The 25,743-nt window shown below is 43.3% G+C and overlaps 1 protein-coding gene across 1 annotated transcript in view; it reads left to right on the top strand.

Moving 5' to 3' along the window:
- LOC310790036 (protocadherin Fat 4-like) overlaps positions 1 to 25,743 on the top strand; it is a gene marked incomplete at both ends in the record, with an annotated part of 39,931 nt that overhangs the window by 3,533 nt on the left and 10,655 nt on the right. Inside the window, 4 exons of the mRNA XM_083651754.1 lie at positions 3,152 to 4,617; positions 6,747 to 9,030; positions 10,692 to 12,020; positions 23,558 to 24,886. Coding sequence (XP_083507880.1) covers positions 3,152 to 4,617; positions 6,747 to 9,030; positions 10,692 to 12,020; positions 23,558 to 24,886 — 6,408 coding nt within the window. The remainder of the gene's footprint in view (positions 1 to 3,151; positions 4,618 to 6,746; positions 9,031 to 10,691; positions 12,021 to 23,557; positions 24,887 to 25,743) is intronic.

Below are 25,743 nucleotides of genomic sequence, written 5' to 3'. Positions count from 1 at the left end.
GGAGTTGTGTGTCTGTCTTCTGATCATAAACTCATGCACAGTTAATCCTCTATCATGTCTACGGTCGCTGTATTTACAGTGGAATGTCTTCTTTTATTTTAGATGGACCACGGAGCATAAACAGTTTCATTTGTGTAGGCTATTTATGTAATAATGTAATTTATAGAGGTGAGTTCACTGAATTATTATATTGTGGAGCAAAAATATCAGTTCAAACCATAACCAAGGCGAGGTAGCCTATATGTCGAATCTAGGCGAGCTTGATGAAAATGCATTTTCAGCACTGTGGTATAGTGAACAGTTCTACTTGCAATGAATGTGCATCGATTTGAACACTGCTCTCTGTTTCATGCTGGTTTTCTGACAACGCGTGTGTCTGTTATGCTATATTCTTGTGCTGATTTATAGGGCTGTCATGGCTTTGTTGGGTTTGCGTCCGATAGTCCATTCTGATAACTTTCATCTGTATTTCCCTCCGGGCTGATGGCAATGCCAAGTCTGAATTCAGTAAGGCATTACTGCATTCTCAGGAAGTTGCAAACAATAGGCTCTCAAAGTACATGTTATGCACGCTATTATTCCCAGTGCAGGCTGGGCTGGCTGGTGAATAGTCCAGTAAAAATGTCACTTGACCTCACACTAATTGCAACAAAACCAAACTCAACTGATTTTGTATCCTCAATATGTCCTCAATGAAGGAAAAAAGTGTTAAGGAAATGTATGAAGGGAAATTTTTGAAAATGACCCATATGATGCTACCAAAAACGTTTTTTTATTTATTTTTTAACATTTTTTTTTATTATTATTATTATTATTTTTTCTCCTTGAAGCAAAAAACACATACAGGATATAAGTGATGAGATTTATGGCACATAAAAAATAAAAAAAAAAGGCTTCCATAGGCTTCCATAGGCTACCATCATATTTAGGTCATTTTCAAAACTTTCCCTTCATACATTTCCTTAACACTTTTTTTCCTTCATTGAGGACATATTGAGGATACAAAATCAGTTGAGTTTGGTTTTGTTGCAATTAGTGTGAGGTTGACCCACATATTTGCGTAAAATGCCTGGACTAGAACGCTGCACCTTTTGATGATAAACTAATTTATGTTTGAGTTGAATTCAGTCAGCTTCATGCTCATCATTCTGGCAAACATGGTTTTTGTGAAGTTGCACATAGGGTTTTTCCTCATCCAAACTCTTGTTCTCTCTCATAGCCTTAATCAAACTAGTACCACACAAGTATTACTTTATTAGTGTTACTGTTAGTACCTATTGTATTCATGTTGACACGACAGTTTTACGTGAACCAAGATCGTTTATAGATTTCCCTATTACACGGATTATAATATCAACTAAAACACGATTGCCCATAACAAGCGTCATTCCACAGTAGACTGCATGTGCAAGTCATTCAGGACCATGGATAGCGAAAACGAATGTTCTGTTTCTCAAGTGTACAAAAATTACTTTTCAAAACAATGACATGCTGTAGTGTCTGACTATGCGCGTGTGTGGTGTGCGTGGGCACGTTGCAGGTGTGTTTGTCTATTATCCTTTTGTTTTTATGATCATCGCTGTTTTTTTTTACTTTCAAAGCTCTTATGTCTGGCTGTAAGATCCATAAAGTGTATATATATAGGCTAATCATATAGTAATAATAATAATAATAATAATAATAATAATAATAATAATAATAATAATAATAATAATAATAATAATAATAATAACTATTGATATTTTACATTATGTTATTATTATTATTATTATTATTATTATTATTATCATTATTGTTATTATTATTATTATCATTATTAATTAACTGTTTCGATTGGTAGATTATAGTGAATCTATCTGTTAGATGTTTGCCAGCAATAGTGTATTATCTGTAGTTCAGTCCTTTGTACAGAGAGGGACGCTGTTGGCCATTGAGTTCCTATTTCTGAATGCATTTGGAACAGTACCTCCCCCACAACCTCAATATATTAACGAGAGAAAGAAAGAGACAGACAGACTTAGTCCGGGTTTTTGAGAAGATCATACGCTGATACCTCGAATTGTGATTATTTTGTTCCTCAATTTGGGATTATGATCATATAACAGGATATATCTGGAACTCAAAATCGGACCTGAAAAGGAATATTGTAACGTAAAGGGGAGCAATAAAGGATTTCTACATAGAGAAATGTCGACCAGAACGATGCGACGGCAAGTACTGTTGTTTATCTCGGCACTCTCTCTCGGTTCAATACTCGGGCAGGTCAGCTACTCCATTCCTGAGGAGATGGCAAAAGGGGCTCTAATCGGTAATATAGGACAGGATTTGGGCTTAGATGTGAAGAGACTGAAGTCCGGGAAAGCTCGTCTTTATACTGGTGACAGTGCAGAATATATCGAGCTGAACAGAGAAAGAGGCGTCATCCTTATCAAACAGAGAATAGACAGAGAGGCTTTATGCGGCGAGACGACGCCTTGCGCTCTCCATTTTCAAATAATTCTGGAAAATCCAATGGAGTTTTTCACCGTTACTATCGAAATTACTGACGTCAATGATAACCCTCCGACATTTGAGAGAAGTGAAATTAAATATGAAATCAGCGAATTAGCCCTTGTCGGAGCTCGTTTCGGCTTGGAGGAAGCAATAGACAACGATGTTGGTGTCAACGGTCTAAGCAGCTACACCCTAAAACCCACTGACAATTTTGCTCTGAAAAGTATTAGCCGTGGAGATGGGAGAACAAATGTCGAAATGGTTTTGCAGAAGCAGTTAGACCGAGAGAAACATGAGCATATGGCATTGATATTAACCGCTGTGGATGGTGGTGAGCCACAGCTCTCAGGAACAATGCATATTCTCATAAGTGTATTAGACGCCAATGACAATGCTCCCATTTGTTCAAAACCGGAGTACAAGGCAAGTGTGATAGAGAACGCTCCTGTTGGCACTGTAATAACTACAGTTAGCGCAACAGACAGTGATAAAGGCAGTAATGGAAAAGTAACATACACAATTCCAAAATCAGGAGCAGCAGGTCTTTTCCAAATTGATGCTGATAAGGGAGTATTGACCTTGACTGGAAATATTGATTATGAAAAAAGGAAATTTTACCATCTAGATGTTCAGGTGGTAGATCAGGGAGGCCTGTCAGATGAATGTAAAGTAGTTGTGGAGGTGGCTGATGCAAATGATAACACGCCTTCGATTAACATAATGTCTAAATCTCACAGCATATCTGAGAACGTCAAACCAGGAACAATGGTAACAATGCTTAACATCCAAGATCCAGACTCGAGTGATAACGGCAAAGTCATGTGTGTCTTGGACGAAAATATTCCCTTTGCCATGAAATCAACGACAAATAATTTCTATACTTTAGTGACAGACAGTGATTTAGACAGAGAGAAAGCCTCTGAGTATAATATTACTGTGACTTGCTCTGATGAGGGAGTGCCCTCCCTCTCCAGCAGCGTCACTCTCACCTTACAGATCTCAGATGTGAATGACAACGCACCTGTCTTTGAGAGGAGCTCATATGAGGCCTACATTGTAGAAAACAACACACCAGGCCTCTCTATATTCACAGTGAAAGCCAGAGACGCTGACTGGAACCAGAATGCCCGTGTTTCTTACATACTGGAGGACTCCTCTGTTAACGGAGTGCCCGTCTCCTCATATGTGTCCGTTAGTGCTGATAGTGGAGTCATCCATGCAGTGCGCTCTTTTGACTACGAGCAGCTCAAGGATTTCCAGTTCCGCGTCAAAGCTCAGGATGGAGGCTCTCCTCCACTCAGTAGCAATGTGACTGTGAAAATACTGATCCAGGACCAGAACGACAACGCCCCTCAGGTTCTGTACCCAGTCCAGACTGGTGGCTCTCTGGTGGCTGAAATGGTGCCTCGTTCAGCAGATCTGGGCTATCTGGTCACTAAAGTGGTGGCTGTTGATGTGGACTCTGGACAGAATGCCTGGCTCTCCTATAAACTGCAGAAAGCCACAGACAGGGCGCTGTTTGAAGTGGGCTTACAGAATGGAGAAATAAGAACTATCCGCCAAGTCACTGATAAAGATGTTGTGAAACAAAGACTGACTGTTGTAGTGGAGGACAACGGGCAGCCCTCTCGTTCAGCTACAGTCAATGTTAACGTGGCGGTGGCGGACAGCTTCCCTGAAGTGCTGTCGGAGTTCATTGACTTTACACACGACAAGGAGTACAATGACAACCTGACGTTTTACTTAGTCTTGGCTTTGGCTGTAGTGTCCTTTCTCTTCATCACGTGTTTAGTGGTTATTATATCAGTGAAAATATACAGATGGAGACAGTCTCGCATCCTCTATCACTCCAGTCTCCCGGTGATTCCATATTATCCACCACGTTACTCAGACACTTTGGGGACAGGGACTCTCCCACACGTGTACAATTACGAGGTGTGCAGGACGACTGACTCCAGAAAGAGTGACTGTAAGTTCGCCAGAGCCGGTAGTCAGAACGTGCTGATAATGGACCCCAGTTCTACAGGGACGATGCAGCGGATACAGAGTGAGAAGAGCATCCTGGATGAACCAGACTCTCCTCTAGAGGTTAGAATCTTCGATTCATTATTATCAAGTTGTGATGTGTTACATATTGTCATATGCTGACAACAGACTTTCAGCACCATGGTCAGAGACAACATGTGTGGGATTTTAGCATCCTGGATGAATAAGTCTCTGGTCTGCTAGAGGCTAGAATCTTCTAATTGAAAATTGTTCAGGGACAATATGTATATCTTCAGCACCTTGGACAGCGACAGCTGAGGCATCTGTGTGCTCTCTCTCTCTCTCTCTCTCTCTCTCACTATCACTATCAGGCCAACTCTATACTTTATCCATAGAGCCTCTGCTGTGTTGGTTAAGGAGAAGGCTGCAGGGAGTCTGTGTACCTCAGCTAGGTTGTAGCCTGCCGGCCTGTCTCGGCAGCGAATGTCCTTTCTGTGATTACAATGAAACTGTTCTACATGCGTTTCATGGATGCCGCTGCTTGGTACATGTTTTTAATGTTCTGAATGGTTTGTTTGCAAAGCTGGGGGAGGTTTTCAGTGTGGAATCTTTCATTTTGGGGCCTGTATTCACTCGGAAAGATGTGTGCACTTCAACAAACGTTCTGTTTGGGCAGGCTAAGATAGCCATTTGGCTAATGCGCAGAAACAAGGTGAGAGGTGCTGGGCCGACTGATCCTGTGGCTATGGTCAGGGGGATGGTCACAGCTCGCCTCAGGATTGAGTACATGTATTATGTAATGAATAATGATGTTGAGGCTTTTAAGAGTGTTTGGGGGCTGAGGGGGGCCGTCTGCACTGTGGGGGAGGAGGGTCTGAGGGGGGCAGTCTGCACTGTGGGGGAGGAGGGGCTGAGGGGGGCAGTCTGCACTGTGGGGGAGGAGGGGCTGAGGGGGGCCGTCTGCACTGTGGGGGAGGAGGGCCTGGACATTTGTATTTGAGTGTAAGTAGCCGGTGTGGCTTTGTTAACCTTTCTTTCGTTGCATCTGTGGGGTTTGTTGGTGGTGTGTTTTTTTTATTCCCTGCTGTGTGTGTGTGTGTGTGTGTGTGTGTGTGTGTGTGTGTGTGTGTGTGTGTGTGTGTGTGTGTGTGTGTGCGTGCGTGCGTGCGTGCGTGCGTGCGTGCGTGCGTGTGCAGGTGTGTGTTGATTGTTCATTAAAGGAACATCAAAAGTATCTCCCCCCCTATCTCTCTCTCTCTCTCTCTCTCTCTCTCTCTCTCTCTCTCTCTCTCTCTCTCTCTCTCTCTCTTACATTTTATTCCACTACATCTGAAACACGTCCAGTTGTCTATAGTTAATAAATTACACTTTCCATGACTAAGAAGAGCATCCTGTATGAACGAGCCTCTCCACTAGAGGCTAGAATGTTCACATTTTGATCATCAATAAACCATTTTGACATCGGCATGCAGCGTCACCCACGGGTATAGCTTCAGAACCTTGGACAGCGACAGCCGAGGCTTGGTTCTCTCTCTCTGTGTGTGTGTGTGTGTGTGTGTGTGTGTGTGTGTGTGTGTGTGTGTGTGTGTGTGTGTGTGTGTGTGTGTGTGTGTGTGTGTGTGTGTGTGTGTGTGTGTGTGTGTGTGTGTGCGTGCGTGCGTGCGTGCGTGCGTGCGTGTGTGCGTGTGCGTGTGCGTGTGTGTGAGGTATTGCTTCGGCAGAAACCTATAGCGCATACTCGATACGCATTTCCTGCAGCTTCATGGCGGATAAAATTACTTCGGATTCAATATGGTCTACTTTCATAAAACAGAGGCCACTTGGTACTAATCCTGTACGTTTAGCAAGATTAACTTTTTTTTATTTTTTATCTTTAATTAGTTTTTATTTTCTGAGTAATGGTTAAGGTTTTTTTAACGAGCATTGTTCCGAACCTCGGACATCACGCTTTTCCCCCAGCAATGATATTTTACTTTTCTGTCTTGCAGAACTGTGTGTAGTTCAATACAGTGAACTCTTAGGGCCGCTGTTGGCCAGTGTGTGGCAATTTTATGGCAGATTTCACCAGTACCTCCCCTCACCAGAGAAAAAGAGACATTCAGTGCGAATACATGATACAAAGAGCAGAGCACATACACCGACGGATAGTTACTTTTCACTTTTAGTTCATGGACACATTTGAATTACACTGACGAAATATAGCCTAATGGATTACCACTGAATTGTTGTTGGACATAAACAGGAATACAACGTGATTCGTGTTGCAGAGAACAATGAGGCGGCAAGTAATGTTCTTCATCTCGGTCCTCTCTCTCAGCTCGGTGCTCGGGCAGGTCAGCTACTCCATTCCTGAGGAAATGGCGAAAGGCTCTTTAATTGGTAACATCGCACAGGATTTAGGTTTAGATGTGAAAAGACTGAAATCAGGTAAAGCTCGTCTTTATACTGGTGACAGTGCAGAATATATCGAGCTGAACAGAGAAAGAGGAGTCCTCCTTATCAAAGAGAGAATAGACAGAGAGGCTTTATGCGGCGAGACGACGCCTTGCGCCTTACATTTCCAAATGATTCTGGAAAACCCAATTGAGTTTTTCACCGTTGCTGTCGAAATTACTGACGTCAATGATAATCCTCCAATATTTGAGAGAAGCGAAATGAAATATGAAATCAGCGAATCAGCTCTTATTGGAGCTCGATTCGTCCTGGAGAAAGCAATAGACGACGATGTTGGTGTCAACGGCTTAAACAGCTACACCCTAAAACCCACTGATAATTTCGCTCTGAAAACTATTAGCCGTGAAGATGGGAGTAAAGATGTCGAAATGGTTTTACAGAAACAGTTAGACCGAGAGAAACATGAGCATATGTCATTGATATTAACCGCTGTGGATGGTGGTGAACCACAGCTCTCAGGAACAATGCATATTCTCATAACTGTATTAGACGCCAATGACAATGCTCCGATTTGTTCAAAACCGGAATACAAGGCAAGTGTTACAGAGAATGCTCCTGTTGGCACTGTAATAACTACAGTTAGCGCTACAGATATTGATAAAGGCAATAATGGAAAAGTAACGTACACAATTCCAAAATCGGGAGCAGCAGGCATTTTCCAAATTGATGTGGACAAGGGAGTATTGACCTTGGCTGGGAATATTGATTATGAAAAAAGGAAACTTTACAAGTTAGATGTTCAGGTAGTAGATCAGGGAGGCCTGTCAGATGCATGTAAAGTAATTGTGGAGGTGGCTGATGCAAATGATAACACGCCATCCATTAGCATTATGTCTAAACCGCCCAGTATATCTGAGAACGTAAAACCAGGAACAGTTGTAACGGTGCTTAACATCCAAGATCCAGACTCGAGTGACAATGGCAAAGTCTATTGTGTCTTAGACGAAAATATTCCTTTTGTCATTAAATCAACGACAAATAATTTCTATAGTGTAGTGACAGACAGTGATCTGGACAGAGAGAGAGCATCTGAGTATAATATCACTGTGACCTGCTCTGATGAGGGAGTGCCCTCCCTCTCCAGCAATGTCACTCTCACCTTACAAATCTCAGATGTGAATGACAACGCGCCTGTCTTTGAGAGGAGCTCATATGAGGCCTACATTGTAGAAAACAACACACCAGGCTTCTCTATATTCACAGTGAAAGCCAGAGACGCTGACTGGAACCAGAATGCCCGTGTTTCTTACATACTGGAGGACTCCTCGGTTAACGGAGTGCCCGTCTCCTCATATGTGTCTGTTAGTGCTGATAGTGGAGTCATCCATGCAGTGCGCTCTTTTGACTATGAGCAGCTCAAGGATTTCCAGTTCCGCATCAAAGCGCAGGATGGAGGCTCTCCTCCACTCAGTAGCAATGTGACTGTGAAAATACTGATCCAGGACCAGAACGACAACGCCCCTCAGGTTCTGTACCCAGTCCAGACTGGTGGCTCTCTGGTGGCTGAACTGGTGCCTCGTTCAGCAGATGTGGGCTATCTGGTCACTAAAGTGGTGGCTGTTGATGTGGACTCTGGACAGAATGCCTGGCTCTCCTATAAACTGCAGAAAGCCACAGACAGGGCGCTGTTTGAAGTGGGCTTACAGAATGGAGAAATAAGAACTATCCGCCAAGTCACTGATAAAGATGTTGTGAAACAAAGGCTGGCTGTTGTAGTGGAGGACAACGGGCAGCCCTCTCGTTCAGCTACAGTCAATGTTAACGTGGCGGTGGCGGACAGCTTCCCTGAAGTGCTGTCGGAGTTCACTGACTTTACACACGACAAGGAGTACAATGACAACCTGACTTTTTACTTAGTCTTGGCTTTGGCTGTAGTGTCCTTTCTCTTCATCACGTGTTTAGTGGTTATTATATCAGTGAAGATATACAGATGGAGACAGTCTCGCATCCTCTATCACTCCAGTCTCCCGGTGATTCCCTATTATCCACCACGTTACTCAGACACTTTGGGGACAGGGACTCTCCCACACGTGTACAATTACGAGGTGTGCAGGACGACTGACTCCAGAAAAAGTGACTGTAAGTTCGGCAGAGCCGGTAGTCAGAACGTGCTGATAATGGACCCCAGTTCTACAGGGACGATGCAGCGGATACAGAGTGAGAAGAGCATCCTGGATGAACCAGACTCTCCTCTAGAGGTTAGAATGTTTACATTTTGATTATCAGAAACATTTTTGAAGTTGTCCACGGGAAATAGTTTCAGCACCATGGACAGCGACATCCTTCTCTCTCTCTCTCTCTCTCTCTCTCTCTCTCTCTCTCTCTCTCTCTCTCTCTCTCGTCATTTGGACAAAGTCTGACTTAACCCATAGGGGAAGCAGCAATGTTTTTTTTGCGTTTACCATTTCTCTTTATTTGTGCAGTTTTCTTTACCTGGCTATAATTCTTTCATTTACACAGTCCACAAAAGTAAAACATTTTCGTATAAAACAAAGACTTGTGTTTTGTTTCCACCCTCGTGTAGTTTCCTACTCTGAACTCAACGGGCCGCTGTTGGCCAGTGTGTGGCAGTTTTAAATCAGTTTTGTACCAGAACCTCCTCTGTCATATTGGTAGTGAGGGAGGGACAGTCAGACGCAGAATGCATTCCAGATTACAGCAACGTTTTCGACGCACATTTCAAGCTGGAATTATTTTGTTCAACACCTGTGGATTACTTTGATATTCCTGTTACATTTCGAATTGGTGTTTGGTGGAATTGTGATTGAAAAAAGGAGTGAAACACGTTTGTTGTGGTGCGGCAGAAATATCGGATTGAACAATGAGACGGCAAGTACTGTTGTTTATCTCGGTCGTCTCTCTCAGCTCGGTGCTCGGGCAGGTCAGCTACTCCATTCCTGAGGAAATGGCGAAAGGCTCCTTGGTCGGTAACATAGCACAGGATCTCGGTTTAGATTTGAAAAGGCTTAAATCGGGTAAAGCCCGTATTCATTTGGGAGACAGCGCAGAATACATCGAGCTGAATAAAGAAAGAGGAGTCCTCCTCATCAAAGAGAGAATAGACAGAGAAACGTTGTGTGGTGAAACGACGCCTTGTGCTTTACATTTTCAGATAATTATGGAAAATCCGATGGAATTGTTTCGCATTACAGTAGAAATCACAGACATAAACGACAACGCCCCCAGCTTTGCATCCAGCGAGAGGCGTTTTGAAATAAGCGAGTCAGCTGTCATTGGGTCTAAATTTGTATTAGATAAAGCCATCGATGCTGATATTGGTTTAAATAACCTTCAAAGCTACTCGCTTAATCCAACAGATAATTTTGTATTGAAACTAGAGAATCAAGTAGACGGGAGTAAAAAAGTGGAAATGCTTCTACAGAAGCCTCTGGATAGAGAGAACCAGGAGCAAATAGCACTGTTGTTAACTGCTATGGATGGAGGGGAGCCGCAGATGTCAGGGACAATGCAGATTTATGTCAATGTTTTAGATGTGAATGACAATGCTCCAGTTTTTACAAAACCAGTATACAAGGCATCAATAACCGAGAACTCACCGAGGGGAACAAGCGTAACAACTGTTAGTGCATTTGACAAAGACAAAGGCTCCAACGGAGAAATATCATATGTAATGTCCAATAGCAAGCGTCGTTTATCCGACCTATTTCAGATCGATAGGAAAACTGGTGAGGTTATCTTGATCGGTGAAATAGATTATGAGAAAGCTAAGCTCTACCAAATAGATATTGAAGCTGTAGATAACGGAGGACTCTCTGATTCTAGTAAGATCACAGTTGATATAATTGACGTAAATGATAATAGTCCACAATTAAATATACTCTCCAAGTCAAACTCCCTTTTGGAGGACTCTCCACCGAATACTGTAATAGCAATGATAAGCGTAAATGACCCGGACTCTGAGAATAATGGAGAGGTGGAGTGTAGTATAAATGATAACATCCCGTTCAAGATAAGGGCCACATTAAACGGATTCTATAGTTTAGTTACAGAGGGAGCTTTGGACAGGGAAGTGGCTTCTGAATATAATATCACAGTGACCTGTTCTGATGAGGGAGTACCCTCCCTCTTCAGCAGCATCACTCTCACCTTACAGATCTCAGATGTGAATGACAACGCGCCTGTCTTTGAGAGGAGCTCATATGAGGCCTACATTGTAGAAAACAACACACCAGGCCTCTCTATATTCACAGTGAAAGCCAGAGACGCTGACTGGAACCAGAATGCCCGTGTTTCTTACATACTGGAGGACTCCTCGGTTAACGGAGTGCTCGTCTCCTCATATGTGTCTGTTAGTGCTGATAGTGGAGTCATCCATGCAGTGCGCTCTTTTGACTACGAGCAGATCAAGGATTTCCAGTTCCGCGTAAAAGCGCAGGATGGAGGCTCTCCTCCGCTCAGTAGCAATGTGACTGTGAAAATACTGATCCAGGACCAGAACGACAACGCCCCTCAGGTTCTGTACCCAGTCCAGACTGGTGGCTCTCTGGTGGCTGAAATGGTGCCTCGCTCAGCAGATGTGGGCTATCTGGTCACTAAAGTGGTGGCTGTTGATGTGGACTCTGGACAGAATGCCTGGCTCTCCTATAAACTGCAGAAAGCCACAGACAGGGCGCTGTTTGAAGTGGGCTTACAGAATGGAGAAATAAGAACTATCCGCCAAGTCACTGATAAAGATGTTGTGAAACAAAGGCTGACTGTTGTAGTGGAGGACAACGGGCAGCCCTCTCGTTCAGCTACAGTCAATGTTAACGTGGCGGTGGCGGACAGCTTCCCTGAAGTGCTGTCGGAGTTCACTGACTTTACACACGACAACCTGACTTTTTACTTAGTCTTGGCTTTGGCTGTAGTGTCCTTTCTCTTCATCACGTGTTTAGTGGTTATTATATCAGTGAAAATATACAGATGGAGACAGTCTCGCATCTATCACTCCAGTCTCCCGGTGATTCCATATTATCCACCACGTTACTCAGACACTTTGGGGACAGGGACTCTCCCACACGTGTACAATTACGAGGTGTGCAGGACGACTGACTCCAGAAAGAGTGACTGTAAGTTCGGGAGAGCCGGTATTCAGAACGTGCTGATAATGGACCCCAGTTCTACAGGAACCATGCAGCGGATACAGAGTGAGAAGAGCATCCTGGATGAACCAGACTCTCCTCTAGAGGTTAGGATTTTCGCATTTTGATGATATCAAGTTGTGTTGTGTTAAATCTTGCCATGCACAGACAACAGCATTTCAGCACCATGGACAGAGACAACAGTTTAACCCATGCTGCATTTCCCTCACTCTCTTCCTCATCAACTACTTGTAATCAAGTGATTCTGTTGTTGGGGCCATGTGCCTTCTTTCCTCTGTTTGTTGTGTATGCCAGATTACGTTTTGTTCATGATTATTAGGTGAACCCAGTCCCATGAACCAGATTCACCCTCAGAGGTCAGTCCCTTTGTACACAAGGGACATACTGCATTTATCTCACTCTATCATTATTCTGTGTTTATCTTACCTTAGGTCTATTTTATTTGTGTATTGCAGCTATTAGATTTGTTTGAACCTTTTGTAAACATATTTTGCACCACAAAAGCTTAGGTGAATTTGGCAACCCTAAGTAATTCTGGTGGTCTGCAAAAACCCTTCACATGGTGGGACTTTGACATTTTAATTGTTTTGACATTTCCACAAATTAGAACTCTCCCCTATATATAACTTTTTGACTGAGTGTGATCAACACAGTGTGATAACTCTCTCAGATCAAAAGTTACGAGTATTTTAATATGTGTGTCTAAAAGTTAAATGTGAGAAGAATTTATCTAAACATTCCACAACATGTTTTCTACAGTTCTACAAAGTTTCCCCTTTGTTTTATGAAAATAATTATTCACATGATGTACTATGGAGATGAAAGTAACCAAATCACTTAAAATCTCAAAATCCCTGCAAAACACAGTTTCAATCTTGTTTTGGTCATTGCCAACAATGTACAGCAGTGACATGTGAAGGGTAATACTTTATTTCAATCATCCATTGACTCTCTAAAACATGTAATTTGAGTGTAAACATTTGTAAGCGGTGCAACTGCTTATGAGTGACTTTGTGTGTATGAGCACGAGAGTTCACCTGAGATGTAGTCACCGAAAAGTTCACCTGGCTTAGGCAGTTGTGAAAAGTCACCTTGGCGAATCCATCTCGTGCTCCTGTGTAGGAGAATGAGATGTCTCGCGAGATCTGGCAAGTGATGTCACTCAACTGGAAGTGATGTCACGCAATTGCTCGACTGTGATGTCATCAGGCAGTCGTGATGTCATTAGTGATGTCACTCGAGCAAATGTTGAATGTATTGATGTCACTCAAGCTACTGTGATCTTATCTTAGTCACAATTTGTGATGGAAGTGATGTCAGTCGGGCATGGGTGTGTGTGTGTGTGTGTGTGTGTGTGTGTGTGTGTGTGTTAGTGGATGTGCTTTTTTCAGATGCATGTTTTTCCCCCATGTAAGCTGTGTAAGCACAGTGAAACCTTGGACTTTTTGGAAAGTGTTGTGCAAAAAAGTGATTTGCTGCCCTTAAGTGATTGCTAAAAAGTGGTTGTCTGCCAAAAAGTGATTAGCTTCCAAAATGGATTGGCAAAAAGTGATTACTGTCATAACTCATCCATAAATCATGTCTAGTTTACAAATATAGGCCTAAACAAGGATCTTAGACATATCAAACACATACAAATCGCAAACAATATAGTATTGACATATATGCCTGGTAATACGTATAGAGACATATGAACTGTGCAATACAGTTTTAACAGGCTCCGCTGACAGTAATCAGTTTTGGCAGCTAAACACTTTTTGGCACACAATCATTTAGGAATCACTTTTTGGCAGGTAATCACTTTTTGGCACAACCCCTGGCTTACAGTGCCTGATTTGGGCAATATTTTCGTGTCATTAGAGACGTTTTGATTGCACACTGCTCACAGACTGTCCTCTAGACTAGAGGTTAGTGCTAGGAGACAAAGCTGAAACTTGTTTAATCTTAGATGTATTATTTGATGCAATGGATATAGCTTCTGATCGAATTCCCTTAAACCTGATGCACTTGCGGCATTCTTTTTACAGATGCAATTCATATGTGGAGCCGGGAATAAAGGGAAACGCACAACTTCACATGCTATTTGTGGGGACTTTATTTTCTCTTCTCGAGTTGTCCTCAATTATGGAGTGGAATAGGTATTGACTTCAAAAGTTCAATTATAAACATTTAATAAAATAAACAAAATAGTTCAGTGTGGCACAGTATGTGGCAGGATGACTCACAGTACTGATACTGATTCAATATGCACAATAAGCACAATACGGCAGTGGCACCTCTATAACAGAAGAACATAGAAACATATTCATCACATTTACCATCATGTAATACATTCTCCAAAACCTTTGTGGTAACAAAGTTTAGCAGCCATTTCAGTTTACAGAAAACAAAACAAAATAACATTCATTCTGCTTTAACAGTTTATATAGAAAAATACAAAATACCATAGGCAAACAAAAGAAATAATCATTAAATTGTTTCATACCGACAGCACAGTTAGTAAACTGCTCTGCTCTGCACGTGAGGTTGAGCTTTTCAATCCACCAGCATCGGCAATTCTATCAAAACAATTACACAAAATATCGTCTTTCACAGGTAAATCATACAACATTAAACCAGTATCTAACAGTATTTGTGCAAAATTACATCAAAACATTAGATGATTAATGTTCTCACCAGTGAAACAGGTAACACCTTCAGCAATCAGAAGTAGCATGGTCTGTTTACTTCCGCATTTTTACCCAGAATACCTTGCTCACAGCAGCTATGAAATGACCCAATGACGGATCAACGCCCTCTGCTGTCCAAAGTAAGCATCACAGCTGGTCAAAATAATCATTGTTGCAATTGGAGAACTTTCTTTACATGGATTTCATTTAACATTATTTTACCACCTGGTTACATTCTCCCCTGCTTAATAGTCAACGCCCTCGGTGACCGAGTAGCTGTTTTTAACCTCGTTGAGTGCTTCTCTGAAAAACACACTTCCTAAACTCCCAATAATATGAGATACCATTGCGGGACTTAGCGACAGGCTCATGATGTCGGTTTGGGTGAGCTCCTGCATTTACTCTTTTACTCCTACGAGGGGCAGGTATAGGGGGCTGGATACCGGACACAGAATTCACGTTCTGTCTCTGCCGACCCACTGGAACAGGATACTGCACACCAGATTGCTGATCAGACCTGGGCTCCGGCTCAACAGAACCTGTCTCTCCCTGATGAAGCACAGGAACTCCAACTTCCCTCAGCTCAGATTCAGAATCTGACTCATACTCACAGTCCCTGTCAGGGGAACTCACAGTATCAGGACTAGGGTTTATATTAAAGGAAACCTCCTCAACTATAACTCCCTCCTCTGTCTCCTCGTCTGGCCTCCCTGACTCAATTTCTGTTTCCCTGACCACATCAGGTTCACAGATTGGTTCTGTCACATCTCTGGGGGTTTGGATTGGCAGATTAACACATGGTCTGATATCCACCCTGTTTACCCTCTTAACTGGTCCTCCTTCTGCAGGCTGTACAGTGTAAGTGGTCCCTAGTATGTCTACAACTTGGTACACAGTTGCACCCCATGCATCCTGTATTTTATTGCGACCTGTAGGCCTGTGTCGGAGATACACATGTTGACCTACTTCTATGGATGGACAATACACTTTGTCACTTTGCAGGGCAATACGCTCTGCTGCTTTCTGCTCTGAATATTCCTTAGCCCTGACATGGGCGTCTTTCAATCTTTGCTGATGAACTGCAAGCCAGTCAAGTTTCTTATCTCCAGGGTGTTCATTTGCAAGAAGTGCATCAAGTGGAAGATGTGGTTCTACCCCATAAAGTAAATAAAATGGGGAATATCCTGTTGTTGAATGTGGGGTCACATTATAAGCATACACCAGTTCTGGTAAGTGCTCAGGCCAACGTCTCTTTTTGTCAGTAGGAAGCGTGCGTAGTAAGTCATGTAAGGTGCGATTAAAGCGTTCGCACTGGGCATTGCCAGTAGGATGGTGAGGGGTTGTGCGTGTTTTCTTCACCCCATACAGTTTACAGAGCTCAGCAATCACTTCGCTTTCAAAGTTACGGCCCTGATCTGAATGCAATCGCTCAGGTACGCCATACTTCATAAACCATTCTCTCAACAACACCTTTGCTGTGGTATCGGCTTTTTGGTCACGAGTAGGAAAAGCTTGAGTGAACTTTGTAAACACATCTGTGATTACCAACACATTCTCTCTGCCATCCGTGGCTGGTTCAAGTATTATGAAATCAACTGCCACAACCTCTAGACCTCTGGATGCAATAAATGCCTTCATGGGTGGGTGAATCTTGGGATGTGGCATTTTGGTTAAAATACAGCGCTGGCAGTTTTTAACCCACTGTTCAACATCTCCGTGCATGCCTACCCAAAATGCTCTCTGTCTCAGCAAGTGTAGAGTCCTCTCTATGCCTTGGTGCCCCATAGAGTCATGCACACTCTCCAATATCTGTTTCTGCAGACAGTTTGGAACCAGCAACTGAAAACATTCTCCCTGACGCACATCCTCAACCACCCGATACAACAGCCCATCTCTCTCTCTGATATGTTTCCACTGCTTGAACAGTGACTTCACAGCTCTGGGAAGACTTTTCCTCTCCTGTGGACATGGCTTACGCTTCTGATCCCAAAATTTGCGGAAACCACTGAGCACTGAATCCTGACCTTGAAATGTCTGTAACTCTTCCTTTGAATAGCCCGGGAGAGTTGGTGTTGCTTCCTTATCACTAGGCTGACACACCTCTGCCTCTAGCGCCCTGACCTGGTTGACCTGGCAACATTTCACCCCTGCAGTTACCAACTCATGCTCAAGGGGTGTTCCCCTACATATCATGTTACAGATAGCGATGCAGTCATCAAACTCTACGTCCTCTCTGTCAGCTTCTGGCTCCCCTGCTAAAGGGTGTCGTGATAGAGCATCTGCTGCTGGGTTACAACGTCCAGGACGATACTGGACATCAAAATCAAAAGCAGCTAACTGTGCCATCCACCGTTGCTCAATGGCTCCAAGTTTTGCACTTTTGAGATGACACAGGGGGTTATTGTCAGTTATGACCGTGAACTTTGAGCCCAGCAAATAACCCCGAAACTTCTCTACTATGGCCCATCTGAGAGCCAACATCTCTAATTTCATGCTACTATAGTTTTTATCATTTCTCTCAGCATTTCTCAGCCGTCTGCTTGCAGACGCAATCACCCTTTTCTTATCACCCTGCTGCTGACATAGAATAGCTCCTAGACCCTGTCCACTTGCATCAGTCTCTAAAATGAAAAAGCGAGTGAAATCTGCAAACCCTAACACTGGTGCAGTGATGAGTCTTTCCTTTAGCATGTCGAAGGCCTGTTGACACTCTGTGTCCCACGATGCACTGAGCTTTTGGCTGGCTTTAGCTGAACTCCAATCACCACGACACTGATTCACTACATCATGCAATGGTGCGGCAATCTTTGAGAATCCTTCAACATATCGTCTGTAGTAACTACATAGGCCAATGAAGGACTGTAGCTCCTTCACTGTGGACGGCACAGGCCATTCTTTAACAGCTGCCACCTTAGAGGGATCTGTCCCAATGCCATCTACAGAGATCTGGTGCCCTAGAAATCTGACTTCTTCCTGAAGGAAATGACATTTTCCCCACTTAAGTTTAAGCCCTGTGTCTTTGAGACGCTTGAACACTTTGTCAAGCCTTTCTAGGTGGGACTGGAAGGAGGGTGAGTACACCAGAATATCATCTAGATACACCAGCATTATGTCAAAGAATAAGTCATTCATAGTTGCCTGCATCAACCGTTGAAAAGTTGCAGGACCGTTACAAACACCCATCGGCATGCGCAGATACTCAAAAAGCCCAAATGGCGTTGAGAAGGCTGTTTTCTCCCTGTCACGGTCATCCATTGCCACCTGGTGGTACCCACTCGCAAGATCAATGGTGGAAAAGTATCTGGCATCTTTCAAAGCATCAAAACTCTCGTCGATGCGAGGTAGGGGAAACGCATCTTTCTTTGTTTTCAGGTTCAGCTTGCGATAGTCTACACATAGACGTATGCTGCCATCGCTTTTGCGGACTACAACCACAGGAGATGCATATGAACTCTCACTTTCCTGTATTACGCCTTTTTTCAAAAGCTTTGAGATGTGTTCCTGCACTTCCTTGTATTGGTTGGGTGGGATACAGCGATAAGGTTGTGTTACAGGCACGTCATCCACCAACTTAATGTCGTGCTTCACTCTGTCAGTAAAACCAAGGTCATCATCGTCATCTGTGAATATGTCAATGTACCTAGCCAGTAATGCACACAGTGCAGCTCGCTCATCGTCAGTGCCCCCAATGTCTAGTTTGTCTAGGACAGACTGCACTTTACTGTCTGCCTGTTCATCTTTTGTGTCGACAGAGACCTGCTCAACATCTACAGAGATACGATTAAACTTCACCTCACAGGTCTGGTCACTTTCAACATATTCAACTGTAGTCATGATACCTAGCTTGGTTCTTGGGCACAGCCACACATCCTCCTGTGAAAAATTTATAATCTGGACCGGAAGGATGTGACTTTTGCTGTCTACAAGTGTCGAGATAACAGCTAGACCTGGTGGAAGTGATGTGCTTACAGGCTTGATTAGCCGTTGTGTTTCTTTGCGTCCTGCTTTGGAGTGACCCTTAACCATGACAGTTGCTACAGAAGATGCTGGTACACGCACCTTGTCTCTGCCTGCGACCCTGGCCATAGTTTTCCTTTCAACTGTGAGTGTGCATGACTGTATTTGCTGAAATGCAGTTCTCCAGCCAAAATCTAAGGTCCCTCCCAACACAGTATCAAACTCTGATGTGACTAGCTGTCGGCACCTGCTTATGACATTCATACCAATGATGCAGTGTTCTGCTCTGGTTGCACTATCTGAGTCTTTGAGAACCAAGAATCCACAGTTTTGGATTTTCAAGCCCATGGTCTCAACTTGTAGTTCCACGTAACCAAGCATGGCTTCGTCATCACCAAACAAATGTTTTCGAAAAAACTCATCTGTGATGGTACTAACTTGACTACCAGTATCCAGCAAACAGCGAGCTGGTGCACCGTTTAGCTTAAGGTTGACTACTTGACATTGGCCTATGGCCCGTTCGATCACCTGCTCTCGCGTAAGTTCAGGTTTGGAGGAGTCTATTGTCTGCCCCTGCATTGCCTGACTCAAGGCAACCAGGGGGTCCCGTTTCCTTGCTGGCTTGAAACAGGAGAGCTTTCAGTATCCCTACGCCTCTTCTGTGGGCATTGCTTAGCAATATGTCCTTCAGTCTGACACCTAAAGCATATGGGTCTACCATCAGGTGTGAATTTTGGAACAGTCTTGCTAGCTACTGTAGTGCTAGGGCTTTGGTTCTGAGTCGTCAAATCCTTAACTGCCTTAGTCAGCTCAATGATGGCTTTCCCTTGTTCTGCAAGAACCTTCATGACGTCCTCAAGATGCCCTTGCTTCTCATTAGCAGTAACACCTGTACACTGTGCATCTGTTGTCAAATGGCTATAGGCTTTCACTTTACTCTTTACACTTTTTTCAGTTACTGCTGGCTCTTCTGAAACCCACAAGTAGGCTTCTTCGCGTACATCTATCAGGGATGACCTAGGGTGAGCTCTGACATATTTACGTAGCTCTCGTCTCAATGAAGGATCACCCACCCCCTCCACAAACTGATCCCTTAATGCCATTTTCTCATTGGCAACCGAATGGGGATGGTGTTGCAAGACTGAGCTTAGTGCTTGTGATAAGGCATGCGAAAAGTCACGTATGTCCTCTCCTTCTTTTTGTCTGCAGCTATAGAAGTTCTGTAGCAGCTGAGAGGCACTGCGTCTATCTCCAAAAGCTTCCCTGAGATAGTAAAACAAGGCACCGATCTGGCCAGTGTTTTCATCTTTGCGTAACCGCACCTCCTCTAAGGCTGAACCTCTCAAAAGTGACATAACAAAATCAAACTGCTCAGATGGAGATTGGTTTCTGGCAGACAGAACTCGTTCCACCTCTTCGATGAATTCATCTACTGACCTTCCATCTTTTTCAATATCCCCACTAAATGGTGCAATATGTCGCTCTCTAGGCACATACACATAAGACTTTGTAGGCACAGTGTTCAATGAGGATATGGCGGTCATGACTTCTTCTTGTCTTTGAACTAATTTACTAATCTGTTGCTGTACACCACTTTGGTCTACTTCTTCTCCTTCCTCTTCCAGGAGATCTTCGTTCTCAACTGGACTGTCACCATGTGCTGACATTTTACACGTTATTTTCTGCAATGCAGTCTAGTCTATTACACAGTCAAAGGATAAGTTTGTTGCAGGAGTTCAACCGATGTTCTGGTCCGGAGTGATGTCTGTCTGCTCCACCCTGAAGTCCCTCTCAGTCTGGTAAGCTCGACTGACGTCCTCTCCAGCCGCAAGTCCCGGTCCCTCTGGTCTGGTCCCGTCTGGTCTGCCTCCACAGGTCCAGCACACCAGCACCCTCTGGAATCTCCTCAATCCTTTGCACTGCCAGGCACGGCTATCTCTGTCCTCCAGGGTCTGCCGCTAGGCCACTCTTCACCACTGCCGTATTTATTGTACTGTATTGTGCACACTATTGCCCTCCAATTTAGAGTTGGCAGAAAAGAAAAATTAACCCCTCTCCTGGTACCAATATGTGGAGCCGGGAATAAAGGGAAACGCACAACTTCACATGCTATTTGTGGGGACTTTATTTTCTCTTCTCGAGTTGTCCTCAATTATGGAGTGGAATAGGTATTGACTTCAAAAGTTCAATTATAAACATTTAATAAAATAAACAAAATAGTTCAGTGTGGCACAGTATGTGGCAGGATGACTCACAGTACTGACACTGATTCAATATGCACTACGCACAATAAGCACAATACGGCAGTGGCACCTCTATAACAGAAGAACATAGAAACATATTCATCACATTTACCATCATGTAATACATTCTCCAAAACCTTTGTGGTAACAAAGTTTAGCAGCCATTTCAGTTTACAGAAAACAAAACAAAATAACATTCATTCTGCTTTAACAGTTTATATAGAAAAATACAAAATACCATAGGCAAACAAAATAAATAATCATTAAATTGTTTCATACCGACAGCACAGTTAGTAAACTGCTCTGCTCTGCACGTGAGGTTGAGCTTTTCAATCCACCAGCATCGGCAATTCTATCAAAACAATTACACAAAATATCGTCTTTCACAGGTAAATCATACAACATTAAACCAGTATCTAACAGTATTTGTGCAAAATTACATCAAAACATTAGATGATTAATGTTCTCACCAGTGAAACAGGTAACACCGTCAGCAATCAGAAGTAGCATGGTCTGTTTACTTCCGCATTTTTACCCAGAATACCTTGCTCACGCAGCAGCTATGAAATGACCCAATGACGGATCAACGCCCTCTGCTGTCCAAAGTAAGCATCACAGCTGGTCAAAATAATCATTGTTGCAATTGGAGAACTTTCTTTACATGGATTTCATTTAACATTATTTTACCACCTGGTTACACATACATCGTATTTTATTTCATTGTATTGTATTTTATTTTATTGTATTTTATTAAGTGAAGGTGGCATGTAGGATTTCATTCTAACACAATTCAAGCTCAAATTCAAAAGAATAGGATAGGAGCATGTGTTCATTATAGGACGTAATGAACCATTTCAGAGTAGTCTCCAGAGGAATAGACATCACATGAATTCACATGTCGCTAGTGCTGATTTAGGACTTGGCCATTGCTCTGTATTTTCATTGCAATCAGCCAGCTTTTGTTTCAGCACCAAGGACAGCGTGACTCCAATAGCTCTCTTGCTCGTGCTCATGCGTTGGCTGCTGATAGGAGTTGTAACTTTTCAAAGCAATAACATTTCACTTTGTATACCAACGGTATTACCATTATGTGCCTCTGCGTTTGTGTAGCCTACATGCGTGCACGGAGTTGTGTGTCTGTCTTCTGATCTTAAACTCACAGCGAATCCTCTATAATCTCAACGGTGACTGGTCGCTTTACAGTGGAGTGTCTTCCTTTATTTTATATTATAGACCACGCAATAACAATTTGCATTTGTGTAGGCGAAATATGTAATGAATCAAATGTTTTTTTAAGGTGAACTGTCATGATAAAACAAAAATAATAAATGTTAATATTTGTAAATGTATTTTAAACTGAAACGTAGGCCTACTGTTTTAAACCATAAACTTCAAAACCATTCAGTGGTTTCTGTAATTCAGTACTTTGAACAGAAAGCGACGCTGTTGGCCTCTGGGTTTTCGTTTTAAAATATCTATCTGGCTGGTCCTCCCCCATCACTCCCACATATTAAATAGACCAAGATAAAGGTGCAAAGAGAACAGTATAACTGTGTTGCGAATGGAGAACGCCAGATATTAATAAGCTGCTTGTTCGTGTTTTACCATTTTTGGGATTATAAATTCATGACAAGAAACGGGATCTATTTTGTTACCTATTAGGGAAAGCGAGGCGCTTTGCCGAGTTAAATGACGGAAGGAACAATGAGACGGCAAGTACTGTTGTTTTTCTCGGTCCTCTCTCTCAGTCCAGTGTTCGGCCAGGTCAGCTACTCTATTCCTGAGGAAATGGCGAAAGGCTCTTTAATTGGTAACATCGCCCAGGATTTAGGTTTAGATGTGAAAAGACTGAAAGCAGGTAAAGCTCGCATATATACAGGAGATGGTGCGGAATATATCGAGCTGAAAAGAGAAAGGGGGGTCCTCCTTATCAAAGAGAGAATAGACAGAGAGGCTTTATGCGGCGAGACGACGCCTTGCGCCTTACATTTCCAAATGATTCTAGAAAACCCAATGGAGTTTTACACCGTTACGATCGAAATTACTGACATAAATGATAATCCACCCACATTTGAGAGAAATGAAATGAAATATGAAATTACCGAATCAGCCGTTGCTGGAGCTCGGCTCGTGTTGGAGAGAGCAATAGACAATGATGTCGGTGTCAACACCCTTCACAGCTACACGCTAAAACCCACGGATAATTTCGCTCTTAAAAATACCGGTCGAGAAGATGGCAGCAAAACGGTAGAGATAGTACTGCATAAACCATTAGACAGAGAAAATGAAGATCATATTTCATTGATATTAATCGCTTTAGATGGCGGTGAGCCTCAACTCTCAGGGACAATGCAGATTCTTATAACTGTATTAGATGTCAATGATAATGCACCTATTTGTTCTCAACCTGAATACAAGGCAAGTGTTATAGAGAACGCTGGCATTGGAACTGTAGTAACAACAGTTAGCGCATCAGATGCTGATCAGGGTATGAATGGAAAAGTAACATATGCTATTCCAAAGTTGGGACCAGCTAGTGTATTTGACATCAGTAGAGAAAACGGTGTGATTACATTGCAGGGAATGATAGATTATGAGAAAAAGAAACAATATGAGATCAACGTTCAAGCTAGTGACCAAGGAGGTCTCTCAGAAGCTTGCAAAGTAATAGTAGAAGTGGTCGATGCAAATGACAACAAGCCATCCATTAACATCATGTCAAATTCAAATGCCATATCTGAAGACATAAAACCGGGAACGGTTGTTACGATGATGAATATTCAAGATCCGGATTCTAATGAAAATGGCGAAGTCAAATGCAGTTTAAATGAAAATATTCCCTTTTCCATTGTATCAACATCAAATAATTTTTTTAGCGTGTTAACAGATAGTGAGCTGGACCGAGAGAGAGCCTCTGAGTATAATATCAGCATCACTTGCTCTGATGAGGGAGTGCCCTCCCTCTCAAGCAGCGTCACTCTCACCTTACCGATCTCAGATGTGAATGACAACGCGCCTGTCTTTGAGAGGAGCTCATATGAGGCCTACATTGTAGAAAACAACACACCAGGCCTTTCTATATTCACAGTGAAAGCCAGAGACGCTGACTGGAACCAGAATGCCCGTGTTTCTTACATACTGGAGGACTCCTCGGTTAACGGAGTGCCCGTCTCCTCATATGTGTCCATTAGTGCTGATAGTGGAGTCATCCATGCAGTGCGCTCTTTTGACTACGAGCAGATCAAGGATTTCCAGTTCCATGTCAAAGCGCAGGATGGAGGCTCTCCTCCACTCAGTAGCAATGTGACTGTGAAAATACTGATCCAGGACCAGAACGACAACGCCCCTCAGGTTCTGTACCCAGTCCAGACTGGTGGCTCTCTGGTGGCTGAAATGGTGCCTCGTTCAGCAGATGTGGGCTATCTGGTCACTAAAGTGGTGGCTGTTGATGTGGACTCTGGACAGAATGCCTGGCTCTCCTATAAACTGCAGAAAGCCACAGACAGGGCGCTGTTTGAAGTGGGCTTACAGAATGGAGAAATAAGAACTATCCGCCAAGTCACTGATAAAGATGTTGTGAAACAAAGGCTGACTGTTGTAGTGGAGGACAACGGGCAGCCCTCTCGTTCAGCTACAGTCAATGTTAACGTGGCGGTGGCGGACAGCTTCCCTGAAGTGCTGTCGGAGTTCACTGACTTTACACACGACAAGGAGTACAATGACAACCTGACTTTTTACTTAGTCTTGGCTTTGGCTGTAGTGTCCTTTCTCTTCATCACGTGTTTAGTGGTTATTATATCAGTAAAAATATACCGATGGAGACAGTCTCGCATCCTCTATCACTCCAGTCTCCCGGTGATTCCATATTATCCACCACGTTACTCAGACACTTTGGGGACAGGGACTCTCCCACACGTGTACAATTACGAGGTGTGCAGGACGACTGACTCCAGAAAGAGTGACTGTAAGTTCGGCAGAGCCGGTAGTCAGAACGTGCTGATAATGGACCCCAGTTCTACAGGGACGATGCAGCGGATACAGAGTGAGAAGAGCATCCTGGATGAACCAGACTCTCCAGAGGTTAGAATGTTCACATTTTTATAATCAAAAACATTCTGAAGTTGTCGTTCACGGACAATTGAGTTTCAGCACCATGGACAGCGGAAACTGCAGCATTCGATCCCGTCTTTCTCTGTCTCTCGCTCTCCCTCTCGCTGTGTGTGTGTGTGTGTGTGTGTGTGTGTGTGTGTGTGTGTGTGTGTGTGTGTGTGTGTGTGTGTGTGTGTGTGTGTGTGTGTGTGTGTGTGTGTGTGTGTGTGTGTGTGTGTGTGTGTGTGTGTGTGTGTGTGTGTGTGTGTGTGTGTGTGTGTGTGTGTGTGTGTGTGTGTGTGTGTGTGTTTGTCTCTCCCTCTATGTCTCTCGTCATTAGGGCCACATTTGACTTAATCCATAGAGAGATCAATGTGTTTTTGCGTTTACCATTCCCTCTTTATTTGACTAAACGTGCTGGTTTCTTTACCCGGTTAGGTAATTCTTTACACTGTCTATAAAATTACTAACAAAGGTTCGCCTAAAACATCATGATTCATGTTCTTTATTTCTTTCTCGTGTAGTTTCCTACTCTGAACTCAACGGGCCGCTGTTGGCCAGTGTGTGGCAGTTTAAATCCAGTTTTGTATCAGAACCTCCACTATTCTTGGTCGTGAGAGGGAGGGAGAGTCAGACGCAGAATGCACATTCCGGTTACAGGGACGTTTTCGACGGGCATTTCATGCTGGGATTATTTTTGTTCAACATTTATGGATTAATGTGATATTCCTGTTACATTTCGCATTGTCG

This window comes from Poromitra crassiceps, assembly GCF_964638095.1.
Source record: "Poromitra crassiceps genome assembly, chromosome: 15".
NCBI classification, from domain to species: Eukaryota; Metazoa; Chordata; class Actinopteri; order Beryciformes; family Melamphaidae; genus Poromitra; species Poromitra crassiceps.
Note: the sequence above shows the minus strand (reverse complement) of the source record. Positions and strands in the feature narration are given on the sequence as shown.